The 26,612-nt window shown below is 39.5% G+C and overlaps 1 protein-coding gene across 2 annotated transcripts in view; it reads left to right on the top strand.

Moving 5' to 3' along the window:
• Window positions 1-26,326, top strand: part of col5a3a (collagen, type V, alpha 3a) — a 142,209-nt gene extending 115,883 nt beyond the window's left edge. For both annotated transcript variants that reach the window (XM_049476060.1, XM_049476059.1), the window contains 19 exons: window positions 2,228-2,281; window positions 3,509-3,562; window positions 4,044-4,151; window positions 6,097-6,150; window positions 6,855-6,908; window positions 7,009-7,062; window positions 7,446-7,499; window positions 8,970-9,077; window positions 9,246-9,299; window positions 9,433-9,486; window positions 10,993-11,100; window positions 11,208-11,261; window positions 13,174-13,209; window positions 14,938-14,991; window positions 16,692-17,025; window positions 18,988-19,100; window positions 19,239-19,307; window positions 23,007-23,240; window positions 25,076-26,326. In XM_049476060.1, the coding sequence (XP_049332017.1) occupies window positions 2,228-2,281; window positions 3,509-3,562; window positions 4,044-4,151; window positions 6,097-6,150; window positions 6,855-6,908; window positions 7,009-7,062; window positions 7,446-7,499; window positions 8,970-9,077; window positions 9,246-9,299; window positions 9,433-9,486; window positions 10,993-11,100; window positions 11,208-11,261; window positions 13,174-13,209; window positions 14,938-14,991; window positions 16,692-17,025; window positions 18,988-19,100; window positions 19,239-19,307; window positions 23,007-23,240; window positions 25,076-25,222 (1,797 nt within the window). In that variant the 3' untranslated portion in view covers window positions 25,223-26,326. The remainder of the gene's footprint in view (window positions 1-2,227; window positions 2,282-3,508; window positions 3,563-4,043; window positions 4,152-6,096; window positions 6,151-6,854; window positions 6,909-7,008; window positions 7,063-7,445; window positions 7,500-8,969; window positions 9,078-9,245; window positions 9,300-9,432; window positions 9,487-10,992; window positions 11,101-11,207; window positions 11,262-13,173; window positions 13,210-14,937; window positions 14,992-16,691; window positions 17,026-18,987; window positions 19,101-19,238; window positions 19,308-23,006; window positions 23,241-25,075) is intronic.
• The last annotated feature ends 286 nt before the right edge of the window (window positions 26,327-26,612 follow it).

Here is a 26,612-nt window from a genome sequence, read left to right as displayed (position 1 = left end):
AAAGTCAAAAGTACATTAAAACGAAACCCAGAGATTCCAGGTGGTGTTGCTGTCAAATGTTTTAATATGGTGCCGGAAGGATGCAAGTTCAAATCCCACTATTGCAGAGAGTCCAAAGAGGCGGAAATAAACTCGTAGCTACATGTTGTGTAACAAACAAAATGTGACATGCATGGGATACCAAAGCAACCACCTCGCAAATTTATTTGCCAGTTGGAATTCAATAGCAACACCTTCGCAACCGCATATCGATTTTCATACATAAGGTTCACTGGATTAGAAGGCGCATTATGCAACACTAGCAAGGAACAGGGGTGTTGCTTTGTTTTTCTTCTAATTCTCGCCACTTGGTTGAAGGTTAAGTTAATTAAGCAAAGCTAAGCTAAGCTTTTTTTTTTTAAGTCAAACTAGCACTGGATGTTAATCTACACAGATTTATCTCTTGAAAACTGTTTATTTGGGTGAGTAAAGTGCTTCTGCAGCAGCAGCAGCAGCATTAGCGGCTAACTCCTTGCACTAGCTGCTCTTAACGCTAGTAGATGCTGCTCCACAGTGCTACATTGAGGAAACCTAAGTGTTCCAGTAAACCAGGGCAAAATTAGCTAGCGCTTTGTCCTACGTAGCTTCTTTTAACATGGAAAAAAAAACACGCAGGCTACAGTCTGATATACTCGCCTCTGAACGGCGAAAGATTTAACACTTTTAGCACGATTAGCGAGTAATGCAAGTGCTGCTCCAGCTCCAGTGCTAGCTGGGGTTAACAGCAGTCTATAGGCTTATAATACTCACTGCTGAACTGCGAAAGAGCTAGCGCTAAGCTTATGCTCCTAATACTGCTCCAGCCTTAGTGCTGGAGAAACTTCACTGAAACTTAGCGCTTCAGAGTGGCTTAACTGCTTCTTACAACCTGACTGGTAGAATTCATACATAATGATCACCAGATTAAAAGGCACACTGATGATTTTTGGTAAAATGAAAGGATTTTAAGTGCACCTTATAGTGCGAAAATTACGGTAAGTAACGGTAAGAAACCTGGCAGATATCCACAGGCTGATCATCCATTTAGACAGAGAGGTTGTGTATGTTCTCTAGTTAGAGGCACTCTGCCCACAGACTCCAGAGACAGCAGCTGCGTGAGCACTCACCTCCTCTTAGCCTCAAGCCTGAGGCGAGGTACAGCGCGGCGAGTAAGCAGCAGCAGCAGGCCTATCAGGAGAACGGCATAATCAATATCAAATTATGGCCATGAGTTACGAGGCTAATGTAGCGAACAAGGAATACATTTATATGCCCTATCAATCATACACTTTCCTCCGACTGTGTAGGGATGTTGTGTAAACTCACAGCAGACATGTATATTGTACTGGTGCATCTCAAACTAGTACATAAAAATAAAAAATAGAATATCATAGAAAATATACTTTATTGCAGTAACTCAGTTCAAAATGTGAAAAAAGTGTATTACACATATATTGATCTGTTTTAAGAGTATATGTCTTTTATTGTTGATGATTTTTGGCTTACAGCCAATGAAAACCCAAAAATCAGTGTCTCCGAAAAGTAGAATATTATATAAGACCGTATATAAGTCCTGCTGGAAAATGAAATCCTCATCTCCAAAAAAGTTGTCAGCAAAGGGAAACATGACTTTGGACTTGATAATAGAACACAGTGGATCAACACCAGCAGATATCAGACATGACTCTCCAAACCATCACTGATTGGTGGAAACTTCACACTAGACCTCAAGCAGTTTGGACTGAGTGACTCTCCACTCTTCCTCCAGACTCTGGACCCTTGATTTACAAATGAAATAAGTAAAATTTACTGATGATCAGTGATGGTTTGGAGAGACATGTGCAACATCTGCTGGTGTTGATCCACTGGTTAGATTAGAACACAGTTTCTTACATTAGTTTTTTTTTCCTATTTTTTTTTCCTGTAAATTAGCTATTTTGGAGATACATATTTGTATGTAAACAGTGACAATATGCATTTATTTTTAATTCTGTCTATTAAAATGGATTCATTTATGGTATAACTCAAGTTTTTGTAAGCAATACAACATACTTGTGACCTGGAGCTGTTTTATTTTTATTTTTTGGGCTGTTTTTGTTTTCTATATGATTGTTAATAGATATCCAGGCTGTGTAGTCTATGATTTTATGGATGTGTGCAGCGTCCATGAAACTTGACTCCTCTGTCTTCTGTCTTTCTGTGTTTCTAGGGTGCCCAAGGACCGCCTGGGGGTGTCGGCCAGCCCGGTGTAGTAGGAGAAAAGGTAGACATACAGTATGAAGTGTATAAACACTCACTGAGCACTTTATATTACATTATATTTTTATTAAACCCTGTTAAGACCTGTAATTCAGTTATCTAAACAGCCAAGCACCAACCATCAGAATGGGATCCCATTCATTTTAACCGTGGCATAATTGTTGGTGTCAGAAGTGGAGGTTTGAGTGTTTCTAGAGCCGCTTATCTTATACCTTATATGATTTTCACCCTGTATCTCTGGCATTCACTCAGAATAGCCACTTTAATCGTGAGATCGCTGGTTCGAATCCCAGTTATGCTGCTTGTCATCAGCTGCCAGAGCCCCTGGAGAGCACATTTGGCCTTGCTTTTATGGATAGATGGTGCTCTTTCCCCTCATCTCTATTAGATGAGATTGTGTGCATGTATGTTGGTGTGTGTTTTTGAAGGTTTATAAGACTATATATTATATTATGAGTGTATTAATTATATTTCTCTCTCTTCCAATCTCCCTCTCTCTCTATCTCTCCTTGTGTCTCACTATCTCTATATATCTCTCCTTTGTGTCTCTCTCTTTCTCTTTCAATCTATCTCTCCTTTGTGTCTCACTCTTTCTCTCTCTTTTGTCTCTCTCTTTCTTTGTGTTTCTCTTTTTCTCTCTCTCTGTCTTTCTTTTTCTCTCTCCTTTGTGTCTCATTCTTTCTCTCTCTTTTTCTCTCCTTTGTGTCTCACTCTTTCTCTCTCTCTGTCTCTTGTTCTCTCTCTTTGTCTCTCTTCCACCTTCTCTCTGTCTCTCTTTCTTTCTCACTGTTTCACTTTCTCTTTCTCTCCTTTGCTTCTCACTCTTTCTCTCTCTCTTTCTTTCTTTTTGTTTCTCTGTCTCACTCTCTCTTTCTCTCCTTTGTGTCTCACTCTCTCTCTCTCTCTCTCTCTCTCTCTCTCTCAATTTCCAATTGAGCATTAATTAATTAAATTATTAATTGAGGAAAAAAGGAACAACAATTGATCAGTTATAACACATACATAAACAGTTCATATATACATAAACAATTTGCTATGGTTAATTACATATTGATTATTATTGTAATTGATGGTTTGGATATCTGTGTAGATTATTTTGAGATATACAAATTTAAACGATTATCTCTGTATTAGAATCTGGTGTTTGGTGTGATTGTAACTGAACCTTCTCTCTCTCTCTCTCTCTCTCTCTCTCTCTCTCTCTCTCTCTCTCTCTCTCTCCTAAATCAAGGGTGAAGATGGAGAAGGAGGTAATCCAGGAAACGTTGGTGAACACGGGCCTGCTGTGAGTTCATCTCTTTCTTCCAGCTCTAAGGGCTGCCAACCTTCAAGGATTTGGCACTGAGCCTCAGGGAATTGACTCCTGGAATAATAATAAAAAAAAACATTTTTAAACCATGGGAGCAAACTCTAGGCATATATATATATATATATATATATATATATATATATATATATATATATATATATATATATATATATATATATATGTGTGTATGTATACGTTTCCATGTTCTTCTTTTTTTTTTTTGATAAAGTTGCACTATAAACAGAAAAACAACCCAGATAGCAGATCAGATTTTCTGTTATCTGTGGTGAGTTTAAATCCCATGTGATCATTTTATAAAGACATATCAATGGTCACATATGTTAACAAGCAGAATTATTATCTACCAACAGGATATAAAAATGCCTGGTTTACTCTACGTAGAATTGTGTTCAATTCTCTATCCATTAACCAATCAGCTACTGGCATTACTTCACAGGGGGGTAAAGGAGATGTTGGGGAAAAGGGAGACACCGGACCTCCTGGAGCTGCTGGACCCCCAGGAGTTCGAGGTCCACCAGGAGAAGACGGACCTAAAGGACACCCTGTGAGTGCTTTTCTTGTTCAGCATTTCATGTTTCACCTACTGAAGTCTTGTTAACATGAATTTAAGCCTATTATTGATTATTTTTCATTGATTGGGAGGTTCAGAACTGTCTGTCTTATCTTGTCTTGGGGGCATCCAGCCCCAAATTTCAAATATGTTCTATATAAAATTATATATTTTCTTGTTCTATAACAAGATACTGTTAATCCTGTTATTTGTAAAAAACAAAAACAAAAAAAAAACATAAATATTAATTTAATTTTTGGCAAAGCTATAAAATATGGATACACTGAGAATGAAGCCAAAGCACACCATTTTTTTTAACCTTGCTGTGATGTCAGCATTCAACTGCTCTTAAGTTTTTTTTTTATGTGTTTTAATCACTCACTTTTGATAAGTGATAAATATTAGGTGATTTTTTTTAACCTAAAATTCTTAAATATTCCCAAAAATTGACACTATGCTTAATAATGCTACTGCTAGCTAATTCTAATGCTAATGCTTGTAATGCTGTACTTCAGCGGAGTGGCTTTACTGCTCCTTAATACCTGAATGGTAGCAGCATTAGCATTAGCCGCTAACCGCAGTGCTAGCTCTTTCGCCATTCAGAGAAAAGTATATTGGACTGTAGCCTGCATGTTTACTGTGTTAAAACAAGCTACGTGGAATGAACCGCTAGCTAATATCTCCTCAGTGTAGTGCTGTTGGGTGAGATTAGCCTAGTATTAACTAGTGGTTTGCCGCTAATGCTAATACTCTAGCCTTAGTGCTGGAGAATTTTGGGAATCTTACCTTGCTGTAAATAAACGGAAGCACTTTACTTACCCAAATAAACAGTTTTCAGGAAAGAAATCTGTGCAGATTAACATCCAGTGCTTGTTTGACTTTGAAATGAATTATTTTTATTATTACAGTTTTGTTTACTTAGCTTAGCTTTACTTAACTGAGCTTTAACTTAGCTACCCACCCACAACCACCACCACCCAGCGGCGAGACCTGCTGAGTTAGAAGTTCCTTATAGTGTCTTTTAAAATGCCTTATAATCTGGTACGCATTATATATAAAAACAGTCTCAGAAAAATTGGTTTATAAATAGTGTGCCTCATAATCTGGTGCACATTATAGTGCAAAAAATATGGTAATAGTTTGTTTCCTGATTTTATTAGTCTTAATGTTTTTTAGGCAAAAATCATGTGGGAAAATCGTGACCACACCCATCAAAACATCTTGAATTATGGCTGGTTAAAAGTGAAATGAAGTGAAATCACAGAAACCCACATTATAATGTATTTCGTTGCTGTCCTATGAAAAGCACTTATGTCCATTTTTGTCGATTTTTAGTTTACTACATAATTTGAACAGACAAACTGTCCCTTACACTGTGCCAAAATTTCTTGATGGACGGACCAATAGAAACTCTTCAAAATGACCTGAAATAAACTCTTTTTACATTGACTTCCATTGAAATTTTACTAGGTTTTTCTCTCTCCTGTAAAGTTGCTGTTTTGGAGATAAGTGTTTTCATTGGACAGTGACAATATGAAGAGATCTAAGATGTCAAAGTTGCCAGATCCCTTTTTCAAATTCATCTACTTGGTGCACTTACTGCTGACAAGGCCGTTCCAATTGAGAATTGTTGCGTAAAAACAAGCGAAACAAATAAAAAATGGAGAAATTCCTCTTCTATTAAAAAATAAGAATATCTAAATAATTTAAATTCTTCTCCAAACATCTGGCAGGCAGTAGACGCTTTAATACTCTGGTTGTGAGCCATCCAGCCCTTCATCTTTTGATCTCAGCTCAGCTTATGAAATTGCAGTGAGGTTTCAGACTGAGGTCAGTGGAGCAGGGCTCGGCTCTGAATGTGTTACGAGTGTGAGCTGAAGTGTGTGTGAGTGTGAGTGTGTTTGTGAGTGTGATCTGGTTTCTAAACTCTCCCATGTAGGGCCCTCTTGGATTCCCTGGAGATTCAGGACCCCCCGGAGAGCCTGGCGCAAACGTGAGTGACGGAAATACAAGGGTTGGACAATTAAACCGTCATAAACACCTGTCGTCATTTTAGTGTGGGAGGTTTCATGGCTAAATTGGAGCAGCCTGGTGGCTTCATTCTTCATTAATTGCACATTATTGCACCAGTAAGAGCGTGAAGAGTGTGAAGGTTCAATAAGCAGGGTAAGAGCACAGTTCTGCTCTAAATATTGCAATGCACACAACATTATGGGTGACATACCAGAGTTCAAAAGAGGACAAATTTTTGTTGCACGTCTTGCTGGCGCATCTGTGACCAAGACAGCAAGTCTTTGTGATGTATCAAGAGCCACAGTATCCAGGGTAATGTCAGCGAGATACCACCAAGAAGGACCAACCACATCCAACAGGATTAACTGTGGACGCTGTAAGAGGAAGCTGTCTGAAAGGGATGTTCGAGTGCTAACCCGGATTGTATCCAAAAAACATAAAACCACGGCTGATCAAATCACGGCAGAATTCAATGTGCACCTCAACTCTCCTGTTTCCACCAGAACTGTCCGTCACCACAATAAATTATTGTGATCTAAAACCAGCTGTTTCAGTTTTATTGTCCAACCCCTGTACTATTGTACTATAACTGATTATCGATTGATCTTTATAACAGCACAGTTTTATTTGTAGTGTTTTGCCTTCATGTGTTTTATGCTTCTCTTCTGTAACTGTCACATAAAGGGTATTGATGGTGGACCGGGACCTAAGGGAGATAATGGAGAGGCTGGGAAAGCTGTAAGTATTAAACTGAATGAAGTAACCATAAATCCATGAAGGAAACACATATTATGGACTATATTTGACTTGATATATATGTATTTTTTTGCTTCTACAGGGACCACCAGGAGCTTCTGGTGAACCTGGTCCTCCAGGGCCACCAGGACGGAGGGTGTGTATATATTACTTTGTATATATATTGATTTAACCTCTGGAATATAATCAAGAGGAAGATGGATGGTCACAAGCCATCAAACCACCAAACTGAACTGCTTGAATTTTTGCACCAGGAGTAAAGCAGCATAAAGTTATCCAAAAGCAGTGTGTAAGACTGGTGGAGGAGACCAAAATGAACTGAACTCTTTCTGAACTCTGAACGGAATTTTTTTTATTGACTAAACCCGCTCCTAAAGCTACTAAATCGCTAAAATAAAGTGTAAAAAATAGGTTGTTCTAAAACTTTTTGACTAGTACTGTATAGATTTCTTAATCTTCTTAGCTGTTTTATATCCGGTAAATTTAATCATTATTTTTCTTTCTTGTTTTTTACTACAGGGACATTTGGGTACTTCAGGAAAAGAAGGGAAACAGGGGAAGAAGGGATCTAAGGTGGGTTTTTACACCACTTTACATCACAAATCATCTACTTTAATGTATTTACCATCGCTGATACAGGTACTCAAATCTTGTATAACATGAGAGAGGCCACACATGATCCTAAGGCTTTTCCAAGAAAAAGAAAGAAAGAAAGAAAGAAAGAAAGAAGGATAGAGTCTAGTGGTGTGTAATTTAGTCTCAGTATAAATGCAGCTCTTCTGTATCGACCTCACTAGTGAACAAACTGCATCATGAAGACCAAGGAACTCATCAGACAGGTCAGAGATAAAGTTGTGGAGAAGAAGTTTAAAGCAGGGTTAGGTTATAAAAACATATCCCGAGCTTCAAGCATCCCAATGAGCTCTGTTCCCCAAAAATCCATCAACCGAAAAAGTATTCAACAACTGCAACCCTACTCCAGAGTCCCATGGTCACTTTGGAGGAGCTACAGAAATTCCAGGAGGAGCTCAGGAGGTTCAGGAGAATTTTTTCGAGCGGGCTCCATAAACCTGGCCTTTATGGAAGAGTGGCAAAGAAGAAAGCCACTGTTGAAAGAAAGACATAGGAAGTGCTGTTTGTACAGCAAACGTGTGGAAGGAGAAGGTTCTGTTGACCAGAAAAGTTGACCAAAGTTGAACTTTGACCAAAGTTGAACTTTTTTTGGCCTAAATACAACGTTTTTCTCTGTGTGGCAGGAAAGTTAAACTGCTCATCATCCTGAACACACCATCCTCATAGTAAAACATGGTGGTGGTAGCATCATGCTGTGGGGATGCTTTTCTTTGGCAGGGAGAGGGAAGTTGGTCAGAGATGATGATAAAAAATATGAAACGTCTTGGGTTCATACTGCCGGGAATCAAATAAAAATTCAAGTAAATGGGGGCACCGAGTGGTCCAGCGGTCTAAAGCGCTGCCACTATGAGCGGGAGGTCGCAGGTTTGAACCCCAGCTCATGCAGCTTTGCCATCAAGCTGCCGGCGCTCAGAGGGAGCAAAATTGGCCCTGCTCCCTCCGGGTGGGTAGATGGCGCTCTCTCCCCAAATCACTCCTATGGTGATGTCTGCAACACAGGGCGTCTGTGAGCTGATGTATCGGAACCGAGTCGCTGCGCTTTCCTCCAAGCGCGCTGTGATGCTGCTCTGCAATGCTGCATCAGCTGCAGCTCGAAAAGAAGCGGTGGCTGGCTTCACATGTATCGGAGGAGGCATGTGTTAGTCTTCACCCTCCTGGTGTGTTGGGGCATCACTAGTGATAGGGGGAGTCCTAATGAGTGGGTTGGGTAATTGGCCGTGTAAATTGGGGAGAAAATGGGAAAAATTTGAAATTCAAGTAAATTCAAGTAAATGATAGAAACACTGTGTTTTTTAATTGTATAGATGTTTATGACAGAGTCACAGTTGGATTTCTGAATCACCGCCAACTTAAATGTAGGCTCTTATCTTATACCCATGTATCTAATGCGCCAATATTTCTTCCCCCAAGGGATCTCCTGGAGCAGAGGGTCTTCCTGGAAAGACAGGGCCTGTGGGACCCCAGGGCCAGCCTGGAAATCCCGGTCCGGAGGGTCTGCGCGGCATCCCAGGCCCTGCAGTGAGTCACCTTACCCCCCCACAGCACTCACACAGTATCTGATCACACAGCATTTACTGATATCAAACACGACGCACAGCAACCCAAACATTGTGGCCAGACCTTCCCACTGATCAATGAGTCTCTGGTTAATAATCCCCCCCTCCCCCTCTTCCACTCTCTCTCCAGGGAGAACAGGGCTTAAACGGACCTCCCGGACAGACCGGACCGCCTGGGCCGATGGTAAGAGCTCCGGCTGCCCCTCTCTGATCGATTGACCCGCAGCAAATGCAGCTCCTGATTGATTTGGGTTGTGATAAATTAAGGCTCACTGTGAAACCAGAGCTCCTCTTTATTCATCGCTTTGCTTTCGTAGGGACCGGCTGGACTGCCAGGACTGAAAGGAGATCCAGGGCAGAAGGGAGAGAAGGTGAGACACTCATAATGTGCCAGCAGTGAACAGACATAATGTAATAGAAATTTTAGTGTGGGATTTTAGGATTCATGGCTAAATTGGATCAGCCTGGTGTTCAATCTTCATTAATTGCACATTATTGCACCAGTAAGAGCTGTAAGAGTGTGAAGGTTCAGTAAGCAGGGTAAGAGCACAGTTCTGCTCTAAATACTGCAATGCACACAACATTATGGGGGACATACCAGAGTTCAAAAGAGGACAAATTGTTGGTGCACGTCTTGCTGGAGCATCTGTGACCAAGACAGCAAGTCTTTGTGATGTATCAAGAGCCACAGTATCCAGGGTAATGTCAGCATACCACCAAGAAGGACAAACCACATCCAACAGGATTAACTGTGGACGCTGTAAGAGGAAGCTGTCTGAAAGGGATGTTCGGGTGCTAACCCAGATTGTATCCAAAAAACTTAAAACCTGCATTTTTTATAACATAACAAATAAAAAGTGGAGCATGCAAAGATTTTAATTGACCATATTTCTTTATTTACAACGATTAGGCACACAATTCTTAAAAAAAAAAAAATTCCCAAAAATCTATGTATGAATTTTACCTGTCAGGTACTAAGGTGCTGAAGTACAGCGTTATACACAGGAGTTTCAGTTTAGTTCTCCAGCACCAAGACTGGAGCAGTATTAGCATTAGCTGCTAACCACCCTTATAGTCCGTAAAATAGTGTATTTATCCTATTTTGCTACGCTTTAATTACGTTTCGTGAAATTTTGCAAATAAATGCAAAATCGCAGAGATATTCAATATATTTAATATTCTTTATGTTCCTTATATTTAATATAAATCCATAAAACCAACCATTTTTCTCAGAAACATACTAGTTACAATCTAGTATTTGATTAAGAAGAGAAATGGTTGGGCATGGAGACAAAAGAAATAAACGAATAGATACAACAAAATACATCACTCTGTGTTTAATACAGCTACATAATATATGAGTTTCACATTTTTCTTTAACTGAATTACTGAAATGAAGTAACTTTTTAATGATATTCTAATTTTTTTAGACGCTCCTGTAGCTACAGGATATGCCAAAATTTGGCCGCAGTCCGGGATGAATATATATATATATATATATATATATATATATTTTTTTTTGTGCATTTCACTTATTAGTAGTGCTGAAATGTACTTTTTTACACTTTATATGCCACATCTACCTTCATGTAAGGATCTTTTTAAATACCTTCTTAATCTTCCACTGAAATCGAAAAAAGAAAAAAATTCTAGTGGCCCATAAAATTCAGATTAAACAAATGTAAAATATAAAAAAAATATATATATTTTTTTTCCTCATGAAACCTCGCAGCTGAATATGGTAGTAGTATTTCTGAGTGCTGGGAAGTGAGCTGAGAGTACAGAGTGTACTCACTCACTCTGAAAGAGTCAGAATGGAAAGTGAGGCTGGCAATGCTGTAAATGGTTGAGTACTGATTATTCACTGTGTTCTCCAGGGTCACGGAGGACTGATTGGACTCATCGGCCCACCGGGGGACATGGGGGAAAAGGGGGACAGAGGCTTTCCTGGAAATCAGGGAATACTTGGTACCAAAGGAGATGGGGTATGTTTTTTTTTTTTTTTATTATATATATTTTTTAGATTAAACAAAAAAAAGTTAGCGTTTCTTGTCTATTGCGATTTTATGATTATGCATTATTTTGCTTGCAGGGTACTGGTGGACCTCCTGGCCCCACTGGCCCTCCTGGACCTCCTGGACTTTCTGTGAGTATAGACTCCCTTCTTATTCCCTTCTTAATAAAATAATCTAATGTCATATACAGACTTGGGAATCCGAGTGTTGGCTCTGAGTGGTCCAGCTGTCTAAAATGCTGCCACTATGATCGGGAGATCGCTGGTTCGAATGTGAATCCTGGTTATGCAGCTTGCCGTCAGCTGCCGGAGCCCTGATAGAGCACAATTAATTGGCTTTGTTCTCTCTGGGTTCCTTAATCACTCCTAGGGTGATGTGGATCAGCACAAGGCTGCGTCTGTGAGCTGATGTATCAGAACTGAGTTGCTGCACTTTCCTCCGAGCGTTAGCGCTGTGATGCTACTCGGCAATGCTGCATTAGCAGCAGCAGTTCAAAAAGAGGCGGAGTCTGACTTCACATGTTTCAGAGGAGGCATGTGTTAGTCTTCACTCTCCTGGTGTGTTGGGGCATCACTAGTGATAGGGGGAGTCCTGATGAGTGGGTTGGGTAATTGGCCTTGTAAACTGGAAAGAAAATGAGAAAAAAATAGAAAATTAATAAGGTTAATTACATACAGCTCTGGAACAAAATAAGTGGCCACATTAAAATGATTAGTTTCTTTGATTTTACCAAATTAAAAGCTTGGTAGATGGAAGATGGATGATCACAAGCCATCAAACCAAACCGAACTGCTTGCATTTTTGCACCAGGAGTAAAGCAGCATAAAGTTATCCAAAAGCAGTGTGTAAGACTGGTGGAGGATGTCAAGATGATGTCAAGATGCTTGAAAAAAACTGATTAAAAACAGGGTTATTCCACCAAATATTGATTTCTAAACTCTTTAAACTTTATAAATATGAACTTGCATTATTTGAGGTCTGAAAGCTCGGCATCTTTTTTGTTATTTCAGCCATTTCTCATAAAAACAAACAAACAAACATATACCTATAAATAGCAAAATCAGAGAAACTGATTCAGAAACTGAAGTGGTTTCTTGGTACTTCACTTTTATTTGTATAACACCTTAATCTATTAAATGTTTTAGCTTAAGTTGAAACTATTTAGTGGGTTTTATGGACAATATATACAGCTCTGGAAAAAAAAAATAAGAGACCTCTTCAGTTTCTGAATCAGTTTCTCTGATTTTGCTATTTATAGTTAAGTAAAATGAACATTGTTGTTTTATTCTATAAACTACAGACAACATTTCTCCCAAATTCCAAATAAAATGTTCAGCATTTATTTGCAAAAAATGAGAAATGAATGAAATAACAAAAAAAGTAGAGCTTTCATACCTTAAATAATGCAAAGAAAACAAGTTCAAACAGTGCATACATCTCTATTATATATTTGGTGGAATAACCCTGTTTTTTAATCACTGTTTTGTTCATGCACCTTGGCATCATGTTCTCCTCCACCAGTCTTACACACTGCTTTTGGATAACTTCACTATCACTAGTGATGCCCCAAAACAAGGAGGGTGAAGACTAGCACATGCCTCCTCTGACTCGTGATTACAGGACAACCAGTCATGTAGTGTGAACCTGGCATTAGTTAACTAAATGACGGGTATTGATTACTACATCAATGGTTGCAGTTAACAGTCTAATTTCTGTTATAATTCAAAAGAAGAACAGAAAAGTAGGTCGGGTGATATGCGACTGTTTACCTTTTCAAAATGTGATTTTTACCAAACAGCCCTGATTCTGCAGTTCTCACAGCGCAGGAACTCAGAATTGTGGGAAATTAATGAGGTTCTCTGATGACGGCGCCAGCGTACTGGTGATTAGTTCCGGCGAATGGTTCGGATAATTTACAGCGGCTTCTTGCCTCTAATGTTTTATTTGGAGCGTCTGCTTACGCCGGTGTTTGTGATGTATTATGCCCAGCTTGTTTTTCATATCACACACTCTCTCACTCTCTCTTTTTACACTTCCCAACAGGGAGCGATGGGGGAAAAGGGATCTAAGGGAGAGCAGGTTTGTACTGCCTTTGCTGTGATCTTTTTTTTATTTTTATTTCTGTCCTCACCCTCAAAATACTGCATGCACTCTCTCTCAGTCTCTGTCTCTCTCTCTCTCTCTCTCTCTCTCTCTCTCACACACGCTTTTTTATTTTTCACTCAGCTGCTGTATAGCTGTATATCGTCGCTGTCCTATTAAAAAAAAAACACTTATCTCCATTTTTGTCCATTTTTATTTTACTACATAATTTGAACTGACAAACTGTCCCTCACACCGTGCCAAAAATTCTTGATGAACGGACCAATAGAAACTCTTCAAAATGACCTGAAATAAACTCTTTTTACATTGAAAGACTTCCTTTGAAAGTTTAGAAGGTTTTTTTCAATCTCCTGTAAAGTTGCTGTTTTGGAGATAAGTGTTTTTCATTGGACAGCGACGATATTCTCTCTCACTCTCTCTCTCTCAATCTATCTCTTTGTCTCTCTTATTTCTCTAAAGAAATCATTCTCATCATTTCTTTCTCAACCTCTCTCTCTCTCTCTCTCTCTCTCTCACACACTTTTTATTTTTCTATCTGCTGCTGTATAGCTGTATATTCTCTCTCTCGTTCTCTTTCTCTATCTCTATCTATCTCTTTGTCTCTCTTATTTCTCTAAAGAAATCATTCTCATCACTTCTTTCTCAACCTCTCTCTCTCTCTTTCTCTCTCTCACACACTTTACACATCTGCTGCTGTATAGCTGTATGTTCTCTCTCGTTCTCTTTCTCTATCTCTATCTATCTCTTTGTCTCTCTTATTTCTCTAAAGAAATCATTCTCATCACTTCTTTCTCAACCTCTCTCTCTCTCTCTCTCTCTCTCTCTCTCTCTCTCTCTCTCACTCTTTTTAATTTTCTCTCAGCTGCTGTATAGCTGTATATTCTCTCTCGTTTTCTTTCTCTATCTATCTCTTTGTTTCTCTTATTTCTCTGAAGAAATCACGTGCTGCTATTCTGTTGCTCCATGAGTACCATGATTTTATTTTATTTTTGTATTTTGTTAAATAAATTATAGTGTATTTTTCTCTCTTTTTCTCTTGATGTATTTTTCTGTTCTTGCTTGTTGTGCTTGTTGTTGTTATTTTCATCATTTCTTTCTCAACCTTTCTCTCTCTCTCTCTCTCTCTCTCACACTCTTTTTATTTTTCTCTCAGCTGCTGTATTGCTGTTATTTGCTGCTTACTCTTCTCTCTCTCTCTCTCTCTCTCTCTCTCTCTCTCTCTCTCTCTCTCACTCCCTGCCTGTGGTCCTCTTTCTATATCTCTTTTTCCTCTGATTCATGCAGTGGAAGTGCTATGTGATATATGTGAGTGTGTGAGAGCGTGTGTGCGTGTGCGTGTGCGTGTGTGAGAGTGTGAGAGTGTGTGTGTGTGTGTGTGTGTGAGCCGCAGCTTTTTATGGCAGGCCGTGTTGTTGCAGTGTGTTTTTGGAGCTGCTGGGTGGTGATATGAGACCTGTCTGAGAGGCAGAGCCAGAGCCTCTGAGCACTTTCGCTGCTCATCCCTGGCTAATCCCACGGAGCCAATCGCAGGCTGAAGCACTGATTTGGCAGGGTTTCGGGGGTTTGGGGTGTGTGTGTGGGGGGGGGGGGGGGGGGGGGGAGTCAGTGGCAGAGGATGTTTTGGGGGGTATTGGGAGTTCAGTGCTCAGTGTTCAGGAATAACTGAGGCTGATTTATTCTCTTTTTTTCTCTCTTTACCAAAAGGGACTGGTCGGCCCCAGAGGAGATACAGGACCTGCCGGACCACCCGGACCTCCTGTAAGCTATTTCAGTAATTTAGTTGAAAATGTGAAACTCATAAATTGTATAGATGTATTAAACACACAGAGTGATCTATTTTTTTAAGCCTTAATTCATTGTATTGTTGGTACTATTGGCAGTACTGTGGGCAGTGTGCTGGAAGTCCTGCTGGAAAATGAAATTCATGAAAGTTGTCAGTAGCAGAGGGAAGAAGCATGAAGTGCTGTAAGATTTTGTGGGAAAACAAAACTGCACTGACTTTAGACTTGATAATAAAACACAGTGGATCAACAGCAGCTGATGACAGACATGTCTCTCCAAACCATCACTGATTGGTGGAAACTTCACACTAGACCTCGAGCAGTTTGGACTGTCCAAAGTCCAAAGTCAGTGCAGAACTTCATGCGTCCTTCTGCTAACAACTTGATAATGAGATGTGGATTTCATTTTCCAGCAGGACTTGGCACACTGCCCACACTGCCATTTTTTAAGTATTTTTTCAAGTTTAGAACTGGCACTTTCAACATAATCTCAGAACTAAATAAACAAAATATATTAAAAACTGTTATTTCAAGAGCTTGACCTTCAGACGTTTTATTTATTGAAAAAGAAAGAAAAAAAAATACCTCAAAACAATAATAATGATTTCTGTTAGCATCCTATTGAGATTCTAATAATATGGTAGTGCTAAGCTAAAAACAATGCAAAATCCTTTTTAGCTGTTTTTTTTTTTTCAAGCCTTGTGTGGTGTTCGGGTCTGTGGGACCCGTTTTCATTTTTCATCAAATGATACAAAAAAATATTTTTTCTAACTCAAACTCATTGGCATTGGCTCATTTTTTGTGAAAAACATATATCAAAACACATTTTCGATAAACACACATTGTACACCCCCCCCCCCCACACACACACACACACACACACACACACACATTTATATTACATACAGTATGTTTGGCCAGGGGCTAATAAACATTGCTTCATTTGTAAATTTGAAACTAAACTAATTTTCTACTCATATCTTGAGTTTAATTCATTTTCTTTTACATTTTATTAAAAAACTAACAAAAAAAAGAGTAGCACTTTTTAAAAGAAATGTAACATAAGAAAGGTAAAGGGCAAATATTAACCATGTAAGCTGTTTATATTGCTTGCAATTTAGGTGAAGCGAGCATGTGTAAAGCATTTTAATGTAAAATTGCTTAATTTTGCTGAATTAAATACAAGTAACAAAGTAAACGAGTAACAAAAATATGAACACCACACAAGGGTTAAATATATCAGATTAAATGTGAACTGGTAAAAATGCTTTATTAAATTGAATGTATTAAATTCACTGGTATGGTTAATATTCACTCCAAAAATAATCCATAATTACATTTTGTCAGTATATCTAAATATGCATATTTTTTATATGTTTTAGCATTTCTCAAGACCTAAAGAATCTTTAGAGATTTTTGGCTTGTGTTAAGTAATTATACATAATAAAAACACTGTCTTTTGCTATACATTCTTATGTAAATATGCAATGACATGGATTACTTAAAAAATTACGTAAAAAAATATGGAATATGCTGAGGTATTATGCTAATGCAGTCTTGAAATATAATAGTAATATTCGTTGTCATGCAGCTTGGGCTCACCAGCCTTTTGTCTAAAGCTTTGGCCACTTTTTAAATATTATTTCTACTCTAATTCCTCTCCTGTTGTCCCTCCAGGGCCCTCCAGCCACCATGATCGACCCGCTGCCCATTCGGGAAGGCCGCAGGAAGCGCAGGAGGCACTCGGGCCGAGGCAGAGGAGGAGGCAGAACCGCAGCTGTGGAGGAGATGGAGGAGGAGCAGGAGCAGGAAGAGGAGGCGCAGCTCAGCATGGAGGACTTCCTGCAGGCGGACGCACCGCTGGAGGACGCCGAGGGCATGGAGGAGGTGTTCGCCTCCCTCAACTCCATGAAGATGGAGGTGGAGCTGATGAGGAAGCCGCTGGGCACCTTCGAGAGTCCGGCACGCACCTGCAAAGAACTGATGATGGGCCATCCTGACTATAAAGATGGTAGGGTTCATGATTTAGGGCATGTCAGTGTGTCTTTGCTATCGTAACAACGGGAAAAGTATGCCTTGCACAGCTCATAATGTGGAAAAGGCCTGAATTAATTCTATAAGGTGCACTTAAAATCCTTTTATTTTCCCAAAAAAATCATCAGTGCGCCTTATGTATGAATTTTCTCCACTAATGTACAGCGTTATACAAGAGTTTCAGTTTATTGCCCCAGCTGTATTAGCGTTAGCTGCTAACCGTGCTAAGTGCTAGCTTTTTGGCCACCCAGAGCTGAGTATTATCAGCCTGTAGTCTGCTGCTAACCCCGGCTAGCACTGCTGGAGCAGCATTAGCATTAGCCACTAACTGTTCCTCATTGTAGCACTGTCAGGTGGCATTAGCCGCTAACCGCTGATGATGATGATGATGATGATGGTTTTAACAACTCACAAGATTGGTTCATTTAATTCAATCTCCCAAAAGCCTCAGTTTTGCCATTACTAACAATATAACAAATCATAAAAAAAAACGAAGGAAGACATTTTGTACACAGTATGTACAGCTGTGGAAACAAGGACCACCTGGGGAAGGTAACAAGTGGGGGGAGGGGGGGGGGGTGTCACAAACTAGATAGAGGTGTAAACACTAATGAGAGGGTGGGGCTAGGGCAGAGACAAGACAGAAACAAAACAGAGCCATGTGCTAAAGAGAACATTAGAGGGAGGACAGGCAAGGAAACAAGAGAAAAACATGGCCTAAATTCTATTTTTTACTCTGTACAAAACAGTCCAGTAAACCCAACACAAGATTCCTTCAGATTAAACTCATGATACAGTTGTTCAGTGGATTGAAATGTTACGATTCATACACTCTGCAGAATGTCTCTGCTTGTTTCTGTGAGCTGTGAGTCAGAAATAATGAAACAGAATGTAAGAAGAGGCAGTTCAAGGCAAACACTCCAGCACTAAGGCTAGGTGCAGCAGCATTAGCAGTATAGAAGTAAATAGAAGTAAATGCCGCCCAATGGCGCTAGACTGAGGAACCCTGAGTGTTCCAGTAACCCAGCGCGATATCAGCTAGTGGTTTGTCCCATGTAGCTTGTTTTAACACAACAATCACAATCATGCTGACTACAGTCCTATATAGCTAATGCTAATGCAAATGCTGCTGCACCTAGCCTTAGTGCTGGAGAAACTTCACTAAAAACTCACCCTTATAACACACTGTACTTGAGCAGAGTGGCTTTAAAGCTCCTTAATTCTACCTGGCTGGTAAAATTCTTACATAAGGCTCAACGGATTATAAGGCGCACTGTCGATTTTGGGGAAAATTAAAGCATTTTAAGTGCTCCATATAGTGTTTTAAAAAAGTATGCTACGTAGTTCCGTGTTTAACTATAGCACTAATGATCACATTTTCATTTTTGGTTCAGTTACTACACTCTATAGCTCTATCCGGAGGGAATTAGTTTAACAGTTTCTCAGGGGGATGTCTGTGAAAAATATTTCACTGCTACTCTACTAGTGATAAAACACTAGCATTCGGACTGCAATTGAAAAAACTCACAAGAGGACCAGTGAGATTTTTTTGGGGGGGGATTTCTCGGTCACGTGACATCGAGTTCAGTAGCTCCTCCATATCCACTCTCTGTTGTGTTTTTAAGTGGATCTCCGTGGCAACGCACGCCCAAAGTGTTATTACGGTGCGTAACAGTACTTTTATTAATTGCGAAGTGATGAAACTCAGAGATGTGCGTCCGGGCGGGAATAAAATTACCGGAGGATCAGAGAAAAACAGTAGATAATTCAGCCTGTAATTTAAGAAAAATAAACTGTAAATGCTCGTTCCAGACAGGAATAAAATAACAGAGGACCCCCAATGAAAGAGAAAATTACCCCAGGAGCCCCTGAGACACTAATCCCATCTGGATAGGGCTTATTACACTGTTCTAAATGTTTCTCCACCCCCCCTCTCCAGGTGAATATTGGATTGACCCAAACCAGGGCTGCAATAAGGACTCCATCAAGGTGTTCTGCAACTTCACCGCAGAGGGGGAGACCTGCCTCCACCCTGATAAACGAATAGAATCAGTGAGTCCCTCACACACACACACACACACACACACAAACACACACTTCTCCTATTGAGTTTTGATGCCCCCACCCTTAAATAACACACACATTCCTGAGTAAAACATGTCTGATATGTCTCTCCACCACTCAATCCAGGTGAAGCCAGCGTCCTGGAACAAAGAGAAACCAGGAGGATGGTACAGCCACTACAGGAGAGGCAAACAGGTAAAACTCTCTATTTTATTTATTTGTGATCAACGTTTTATTTGATTAACAAATGTTTAACAACAGGGAAGGTGTAGGGAAGAGGGAGCAGAATATAGCATACTATAAATTTTAACACAGATAAAATACAATTTCAAGATACAAATATTACTAAAGAACCATTATTTAAAACGGGGAAAAAGAGTCTAAAAGCGGAGAGAGTGCGCATTTCTAGCGCAGAAAAACGGGGTAAAGAGTCTAAAAGCGGAGAGGGTGCGCATTTCTAGCGCAGAAAAACGGGGCCAAATAGTCTAAAAGCGGAGAGGGTGCGCATTTCTAGCAAAGACAAACGGGCCAAAGAGTCTAAAAGTGGAGAGGGTGTGCATTTCTAGCAAAGACAAACGGGCCAAAGAGTCTAAAAGCGGAAAGGGTGCGCATTTCTAGCAAAGACAAACGGGCCAAAGAGTCTAAAAGCGGAGAGGGTGCGCATTTCTAGCGCAGAAAAACGGGCCAAAGAGTCTAAAGGCGGAGAGGGTGCGCATTTCTAGCGCAGAAAAATGGGCCAAAGAGTCTAAAAACGGAGAGGGTGTGCATTTCTAGCAAAGAAAAACGGGCCAAAGAGTCTAAAAGCGGAGAGGGTGCGTATTTCTATCACAGAAAAACGGGCCAAAGAGTCTAAAAGCGGAGAGGGTGTGCATTTCTAGCGCAGAAAAACGGGCCAAAGAGTCTAAAAGCGGAGAGGGTGCGCATTTCTAGCAAAGAAAAACGGGCCAAAGAGTCTAAAAGCGGAGAGGGTGCGCATTTCTAGCGCAGAAAAACGGGCCAAAGAGTCTAAAAGCGGAGAGGGTGCGCATTTCTAGCGCAGAAAAACGGGCCAAAGAGTCTAAAAGAGGAGAGGGTGCGCATTTCTTGCGCAGAAAAACGGGCCAAAGAGTCTAAAAGTTGCTGCAATTAAGGAGTTTAATATTAAGAGACATCATGAAATGAAACATCAATTTGAAAAATCTTAGTTTACACAAAACTGTCAAAGATAAAGACAGTAAGTCAAGTAAAATGGTGTGTAAATGAAATAATCAGGAAAAAAATATTATTTAAAGTGGTATATTTCATTAAATATATTTCTCCTTCTGGCCCCCAACAAAAAAAGGTTGGACACCCCTGTGCTAATAGATAAGCAAAGAATGGACAAAGCTCCAAAGAGTTCCAGATGATCTTCTATTATTACTGTTATAGTTATAGATTAATAGGTCATTATATCTGTATTAGAGGAGTATTGTAAAAAAAATCATGATAAGTAATTGAGGGAAGAGACGAGGCTCAGGGATTATTATTATTATGCAGTGAAATAATTGACTGACCGCACGCCCGCCTGTGGATGGAAATGAAAAAACAAAACAAATATATATATAAAGAAATAAGTAATGAACGTGGTCTTGAAGAAGGAATTAGCATGTGGCTGTGTTTCTAAGCCCCGGGCCAAACTCTTATGAGTGTGTATGAAAGAGTCCCAGCTCATTAAAGAAGAGAAGAAGAGTTCAGAGCCGCAGTGAGGGCTCGGCTCAGCACGACTTCATTCATACAATCTGACACATGTGACCTTGTCACACAGATTCGCTCAGTCAGATGTCACTCTGCTCACATTACCAATAAAGGAATGTGTGTGTGTGCCCTAGAATATGTCCCTTTCACTCTTATAGTATAGAGCAGTGCGAATATATACATTAAAAAGTGACTTTATTTCAGTAATTCAGTTCGAAATGTGAAACTCATACATTATATAGAAGTCCTGCTGGAAAATGAAAAAAATCCCGTAAATCTCCGTAAAAGTTGTCAGCAGCAGAGGGAAGCATGAAGTGCTGTAAGATTTTCCAGGAAAACCTTGGAGAGTCATGTGAGACATCTGCTGGTGTTGATCCACTGTGTTTTATTATCAAGTCTAAAGTCAGTGCAGTTTTGTTTTCCCACAAAATCTTACAGCACTTCATGCTTCCCTCTGCTACTTTTATGGAGATGTGGATTTCATTTTCCAGCAGGACTTGGCACACTGCCCACTCTGCCAAAAGTACTAATTGGTCTTATATAATATTCTAATTTTCTGAGACACTGTTTTTTGGCCTTTCATTGGCTGTAAGCCATAATCAACAATCAACAATAAAAGAAAGAAACACTTAAAATAGATCACTCTGTGTTTTTAATACATCTAGATAGATAGATAGATAGTCTTTATTGTCCCCAACGGGAAATTTGTTTTCACTGTCAGTACATAGCCTCCGAAACACAGATACATGTATACATACACTTAACACAAACGTTCCATCCCGTCCCCACATACAGTCCAAAACACACATATATAATCAGGTAGACTCCAAACAAAGTGAGTAAGTTCAACAATTCACCGCCGCGCACTTTCGTTTAGGGTGGATATCGCAAAGGGCACAAAGCTTTTCCCAAAGCGTGCCCGTTTCCATACCAATGTTCTGTATCTACGCCCTGATGGGAGCAGAATAAAAAAGGGGTTTAAAGGGTGGCTGGGATCCTGTGCAATAATTTGTGCTCTATTTCTAGTGAGTTTAGTGTTCTGATCTGATAGGTTGGGAGTTTGTAGGCCTATTATCTTGGATGCAGTATTAGTGATGCGTATAAGTTTGTTCCTATTGGCAGCAGTTAACATGTTGAAAAAGCAAGGTAGACAGTAAATGAGAATAGGCTGAACTATACTCTTGTACAGGAGGAGTAAGTGACGGGGGGGGGGCAACAAAAAGTGCTTTAAGCTTACGAATGGCTGAAAGTCTTTGTTGGCTGCGTTTGTGAATCTCGTTGGTGTGTTGTTCAAAACTGAGTTTACTATCCAGGGTGAGTCCAAGGCATTTGAAACAGTCAACCAATTCTACTGTTTCACTGTTGATGCAGATGGGATTGTGAGTTGTGTGTATTTGTGATCTAGGGTTGGTGATTACCAATTCTTTAGTTTTACTGATATTAAGCTGAAGAGAGTTATCACTACGCCAGTGTGTAAAGTGAGAGATTGAATCTTGATATGCTGAGATGGAGTTATTATCACTAAGGAGTGCGAGTACAGCAGTGTCATCTGAGTATTTAAAGTATGTTGTGATGGGTGTGGGACTTACACAGTCGTTGGTGTAGAGAGTAAAGAGGAAAGGGCTTAGGACGCATCCCTGCGGGGCGCCAGTATTTATGGTGGTGAGTGGTGATAAAACAGTACCTATTTTCACAGCTTGTGGTCGGTCACTAAGGAAATTGTGAATCCAATATATATATATATAAAATGTATGAGTTTCACATTTTGAGCTGAATTACTGAAATAAAATAATTTTTCAATGATATTCTAATATTCTAACACATTTATCACATAAAAAACATCTAAAATACATTTCTAAAATAGCACGTCAGGTTTTAAGGTTGATTAATGGTTAAGTTTAGGCTTAGGGTTAGGTGCTATAGAGAATAATTTACCAATGGAGTCATTATAATCCAGCATAAATCTGTTCATAGTTTAGTTTTAGTAAATTATTCTCTATAGTACCTAACCCTAAGCCTAATCCTAACCATTAATCAACCCTAAAACCTAACTGAGTTTAATGCAGCAGTGAGTAATTCTTTATATTGTTTCTAGCCCTATAGAAGTATTATACAATACTTGTTTTAATCCAGTCATTAATAATTTAATAATGTATTATTTTGCTGTTCTCCTGGTTGTAGTTCTCCTACATCGATGCAGATGGTCTCCCGGTCCCGGTGGTCCAGTTGACCTTCCTGAAGCTTCTGAGCGCCACGGGCAGACAGACGTTCACCTACACCTGCCAGAACTCCGCCGGGTGGTACGACGCCACCAGCCGCAGCTACCAGCACGCCCTGCGCTTCCGCGCCGCCAATGACGAGGAAATGACTCACGACAAAAATCCCTTCATCATGCCGCTGAGCGACGGCTGCCAGGCGAGTGCAGCTCCAGTGCTCTTTAAAAAATATGCTAATTTACCCAGCAGGAATAAACACCAGTGTAGTTACAGCTGTGAGGTGATGATTTGAATCCAGTATGAATCGGCTGTTTATAGTTTTTACAGTAATATCAAAAATACAAAATACTCCAGCATGAATCTGTACATAGTTTAGATTCAGTATTTATTTTTTACAGTCTGATAGTAATAACTGTGCAGTGAGTTTAATCCAGTATGAATCTGCTGTTTGTAGTTTTTACAGTAATACCAAGGGAGTCATTATAATCCAGCATGAATCTGTTTATAGTTTAGATTCAGTATTTAATTTTTACAGTCTGATAGTAATAACTGTGGAGTGATTTTAATCCAGTATGAATCTGCTGTTTATAGTTTTTACAGTAATATCAAAAATACAAAATACTCCAGCATGAATCTGTACATAGTTTAGATTCAGTATTTAATTTTTACAGTCTGATAGTAATAACTGTGGAGTGATTTTAATCCAGTATGAATCTGCTATTTATAGTTTTTTACAGTATCACAGTAATAATGGTGGAGTAATCCAGCATGAATCTGTTTATAGTTTAGATTCAGTATTTAGTTTTTACAGTCTGATAGTAATAACTTTAAAGTGAGTTTAATCCAGTATGAATCGACAGTTTATAGTTTTTTTTACAGTATCACAGTAATAATGGTCGAGTAATCCAGCATGAATCTGTATATAGTTTAGATTCAGTATATATTTTTTACAGTCTGATAGTAATAACTGTGCAGTGAGTTTAATCCAGTATGAATCTGCAGTTTATAGTTTTTTACAGTATCACAGTAATAATGGTCGAGTAATCCAGCATGAATCTGTTTATAGTTTAGATTCAGTATTTAGTTTTTACAGTCTGATAGTAATAACTGTGCAGTGAGTTTAATCCAGTATGAATCTGCTATTTATAGTTTTTACAGTAATACCAAAAATACAAAATACCCAGCATGAATCTGTACATAGTTTAGATTCAGTATTTATTTTTTACAGTCTGATAGTAATAACTGTGGAGTGAGTTTAATCCAGTATGAATCTGCTGTTTATAGTTTTTACAGTAATACGAAAAATACAAAATACCCAGCATGAATCTGTACATAGTTTAGATTCAGTATTTAGTTTTTACAGTCTGATAGTAATAACTTTAAAGTGAGTTTAATCCAGTATGAATCGACAGTTTATAGTTTTTTTTACAGTATCACAGTAATAATGTAATCCAGCATGAATCTGTTTATAGTTTATATGCAGTATTTAGTTTTTTACAGATTATTTTTTTACCTGTGTAGCTTAAATACCAGCGCTCGTTTGACTGAACAGGAAATGTTTTTTTTTTTTTATTTAAGACCTGTGGAATTACAAGAGTCCACCTTACATTCAGCTTAAAATACCCTATATTAACTGGAAAATATATACACTTAAGCCTTTATTTTAATAATAACAACTCTTAAACTGATATTGGTACCTGATAATGTGTGTAATAATGCGCATTTTAGAATTGCTGGGTTTATTTATTTATTTGTGGGACCGCGTCTTTGCCTGCGCCGCCTGTTGTAGGCATGGCGTTTCTGCACTCTGCCTCTATATGGGATCCAGTGCCCCCCTGTGGTGTTTAATGACATCTCATTTGGTTTGTATTTGGCTTGTAAGCGCTGCATCATTGCTAGGTTACCTGTATGTAGCCGAGTAATACATGAAGATCTTTGGTTACAGTGCGATTACCGGCTGATAATGTTACTCATAAATTGCCTATTTGGTTCTCTTATCTCTCTATCTCTCTTTATCTCTTCTCTCTGTTACAGATGCGTAAAGGTCAGGAGCAGACCGTGCTGGAGATCAACTCCCCCCGATCAGAGCTGCTCCCCGTCATAGACGTTTCTGCTTCAGACTTTGGGAACACCAACCAGAAGTTCGGCTTTCAGATCGGACCCGTGTGTTTTAACGGCTAAGCGGAACCGTGCGACTCCACCAAAGAAAGGATTCACCAAAGAAAGAGTCGGGACCGTATTTATTATATATGTAGTGCATATGTTGTGGACTTGGGACACCATTTTTTTATTTTTTAGTGCTCACGGGAGAACGAGCACCAGGAGCATCCGGGAGGTTCTCCTCAGGGAGAAGAGAAGACGCGTGCACATTTATCAAAGGGAAGTCGTCCATGTAGACGTTTAATTTGATTTTTTTTTCTTTTCTTCTCATTCCCCTTCCTCTCTGCTCACCTGTGGCGTGAATTATGTGGCGTGACTGGCAAGAATTAATAGGCCTTCTCCACTTGAAACTGACGTTGAAAGGCAGACGCATCATCCTCCATTCAGGTCCTGCCCGTCAGCCGCGGCGCGGACGCCACTTAGCCCACTGGATTGTCTGTGGCGTGGATTGCTTGCTTGTTTGTTTGTTTTTTTATGTGCTTGTAATGTGATTTTAAATTAATTCGCCACTCGAGGGATCAGCCTCAGTGCTGAAGAGTAAATATTTAATTTTTTTTTTTTTATTATTATTTGATTTATTTTGTCGTTTTTTTTTTTTTTTTCCCAACTCTCCTCGACTGCAGCGCGACACAGACGGAAGCTACAGATGTTTTACCTCAAAACTGTTCTGACAAGGAAGCGTCGACCGGATCCGGTTAATTGTTCTCTTGGACGCTTTCTGTCGCACGTCAGCCTTCGAGTGTTCCTCACCTTTAATCAGCTCGTCCTCATGAATAACTGAATAAGTGTCAGACGCTGCCGGAGCTTCTTCTTCTCCAGCTGCTCACCGGGAGGCGCAGGTCTGAGCGCAGGACGAGGCGCCGCGTCCGAACCGGAGAAAAAAGCAGCGCATTAATATGGAACGTGGCCTCCCCACTTAGGCTGTTTGTGTCATTTGAACAGTCTGGGTCGTGTTTCGATGGGCTGTGTTTCCATGGTTTCGTTTCGCTCAGTGAAGTGAAATGACTGAGTGGGATTCATTTAGAGCTGCACGATAAAGATGGATCAAATATCAGACAGATATCGTGATCAAATCGTTAGATTGGTGCTATTAAAAAAAAAAAAAAAAAAAAACTCTTACACAATATTAACAGAATAACCAGGGCTGAACTACTGTACATACACATATACATTTTACAAACTATAAGGTGCAGCGGATTATAAAGCGCATTTTAAGTGACAATAGTAAGGAACAACGGTGTCGCCATGTTTATGTCGCCATGTTATACAGTAATCAAAGTACTGTATAAAATCAAAGTATTCCTTTCATTCATAGTTTACCGTCTAAAATCAAAGTAGCGTAACAAATCTATTTTCTGTCAATGCGTGCACCTATCTCTTCTTAGGTTGCCAGATATTCAACACCTTAATC

The sequence above is a fragment of the Astyanax mexicanus genome, chromosome 3 (assembly GCF_023375975.1).
Source record: "Astyanax mexicanus isolate ESR-SI-001 chromosome 3, AstMex3_surface, whole genome shotgun sequence".
NCBI classification, from domain to species: Eukaryota; Metazoa; Chordata; class Actinopteri; order Characiformes; family Acestrorhamphidae; genus Astyanax; species Astyanax mexicanus.
The sequence above is the reverse complement of the archived record's forward strand: the minus strand, read 5'-3'. Positions and strand labels throughout refer to the sequence as shown.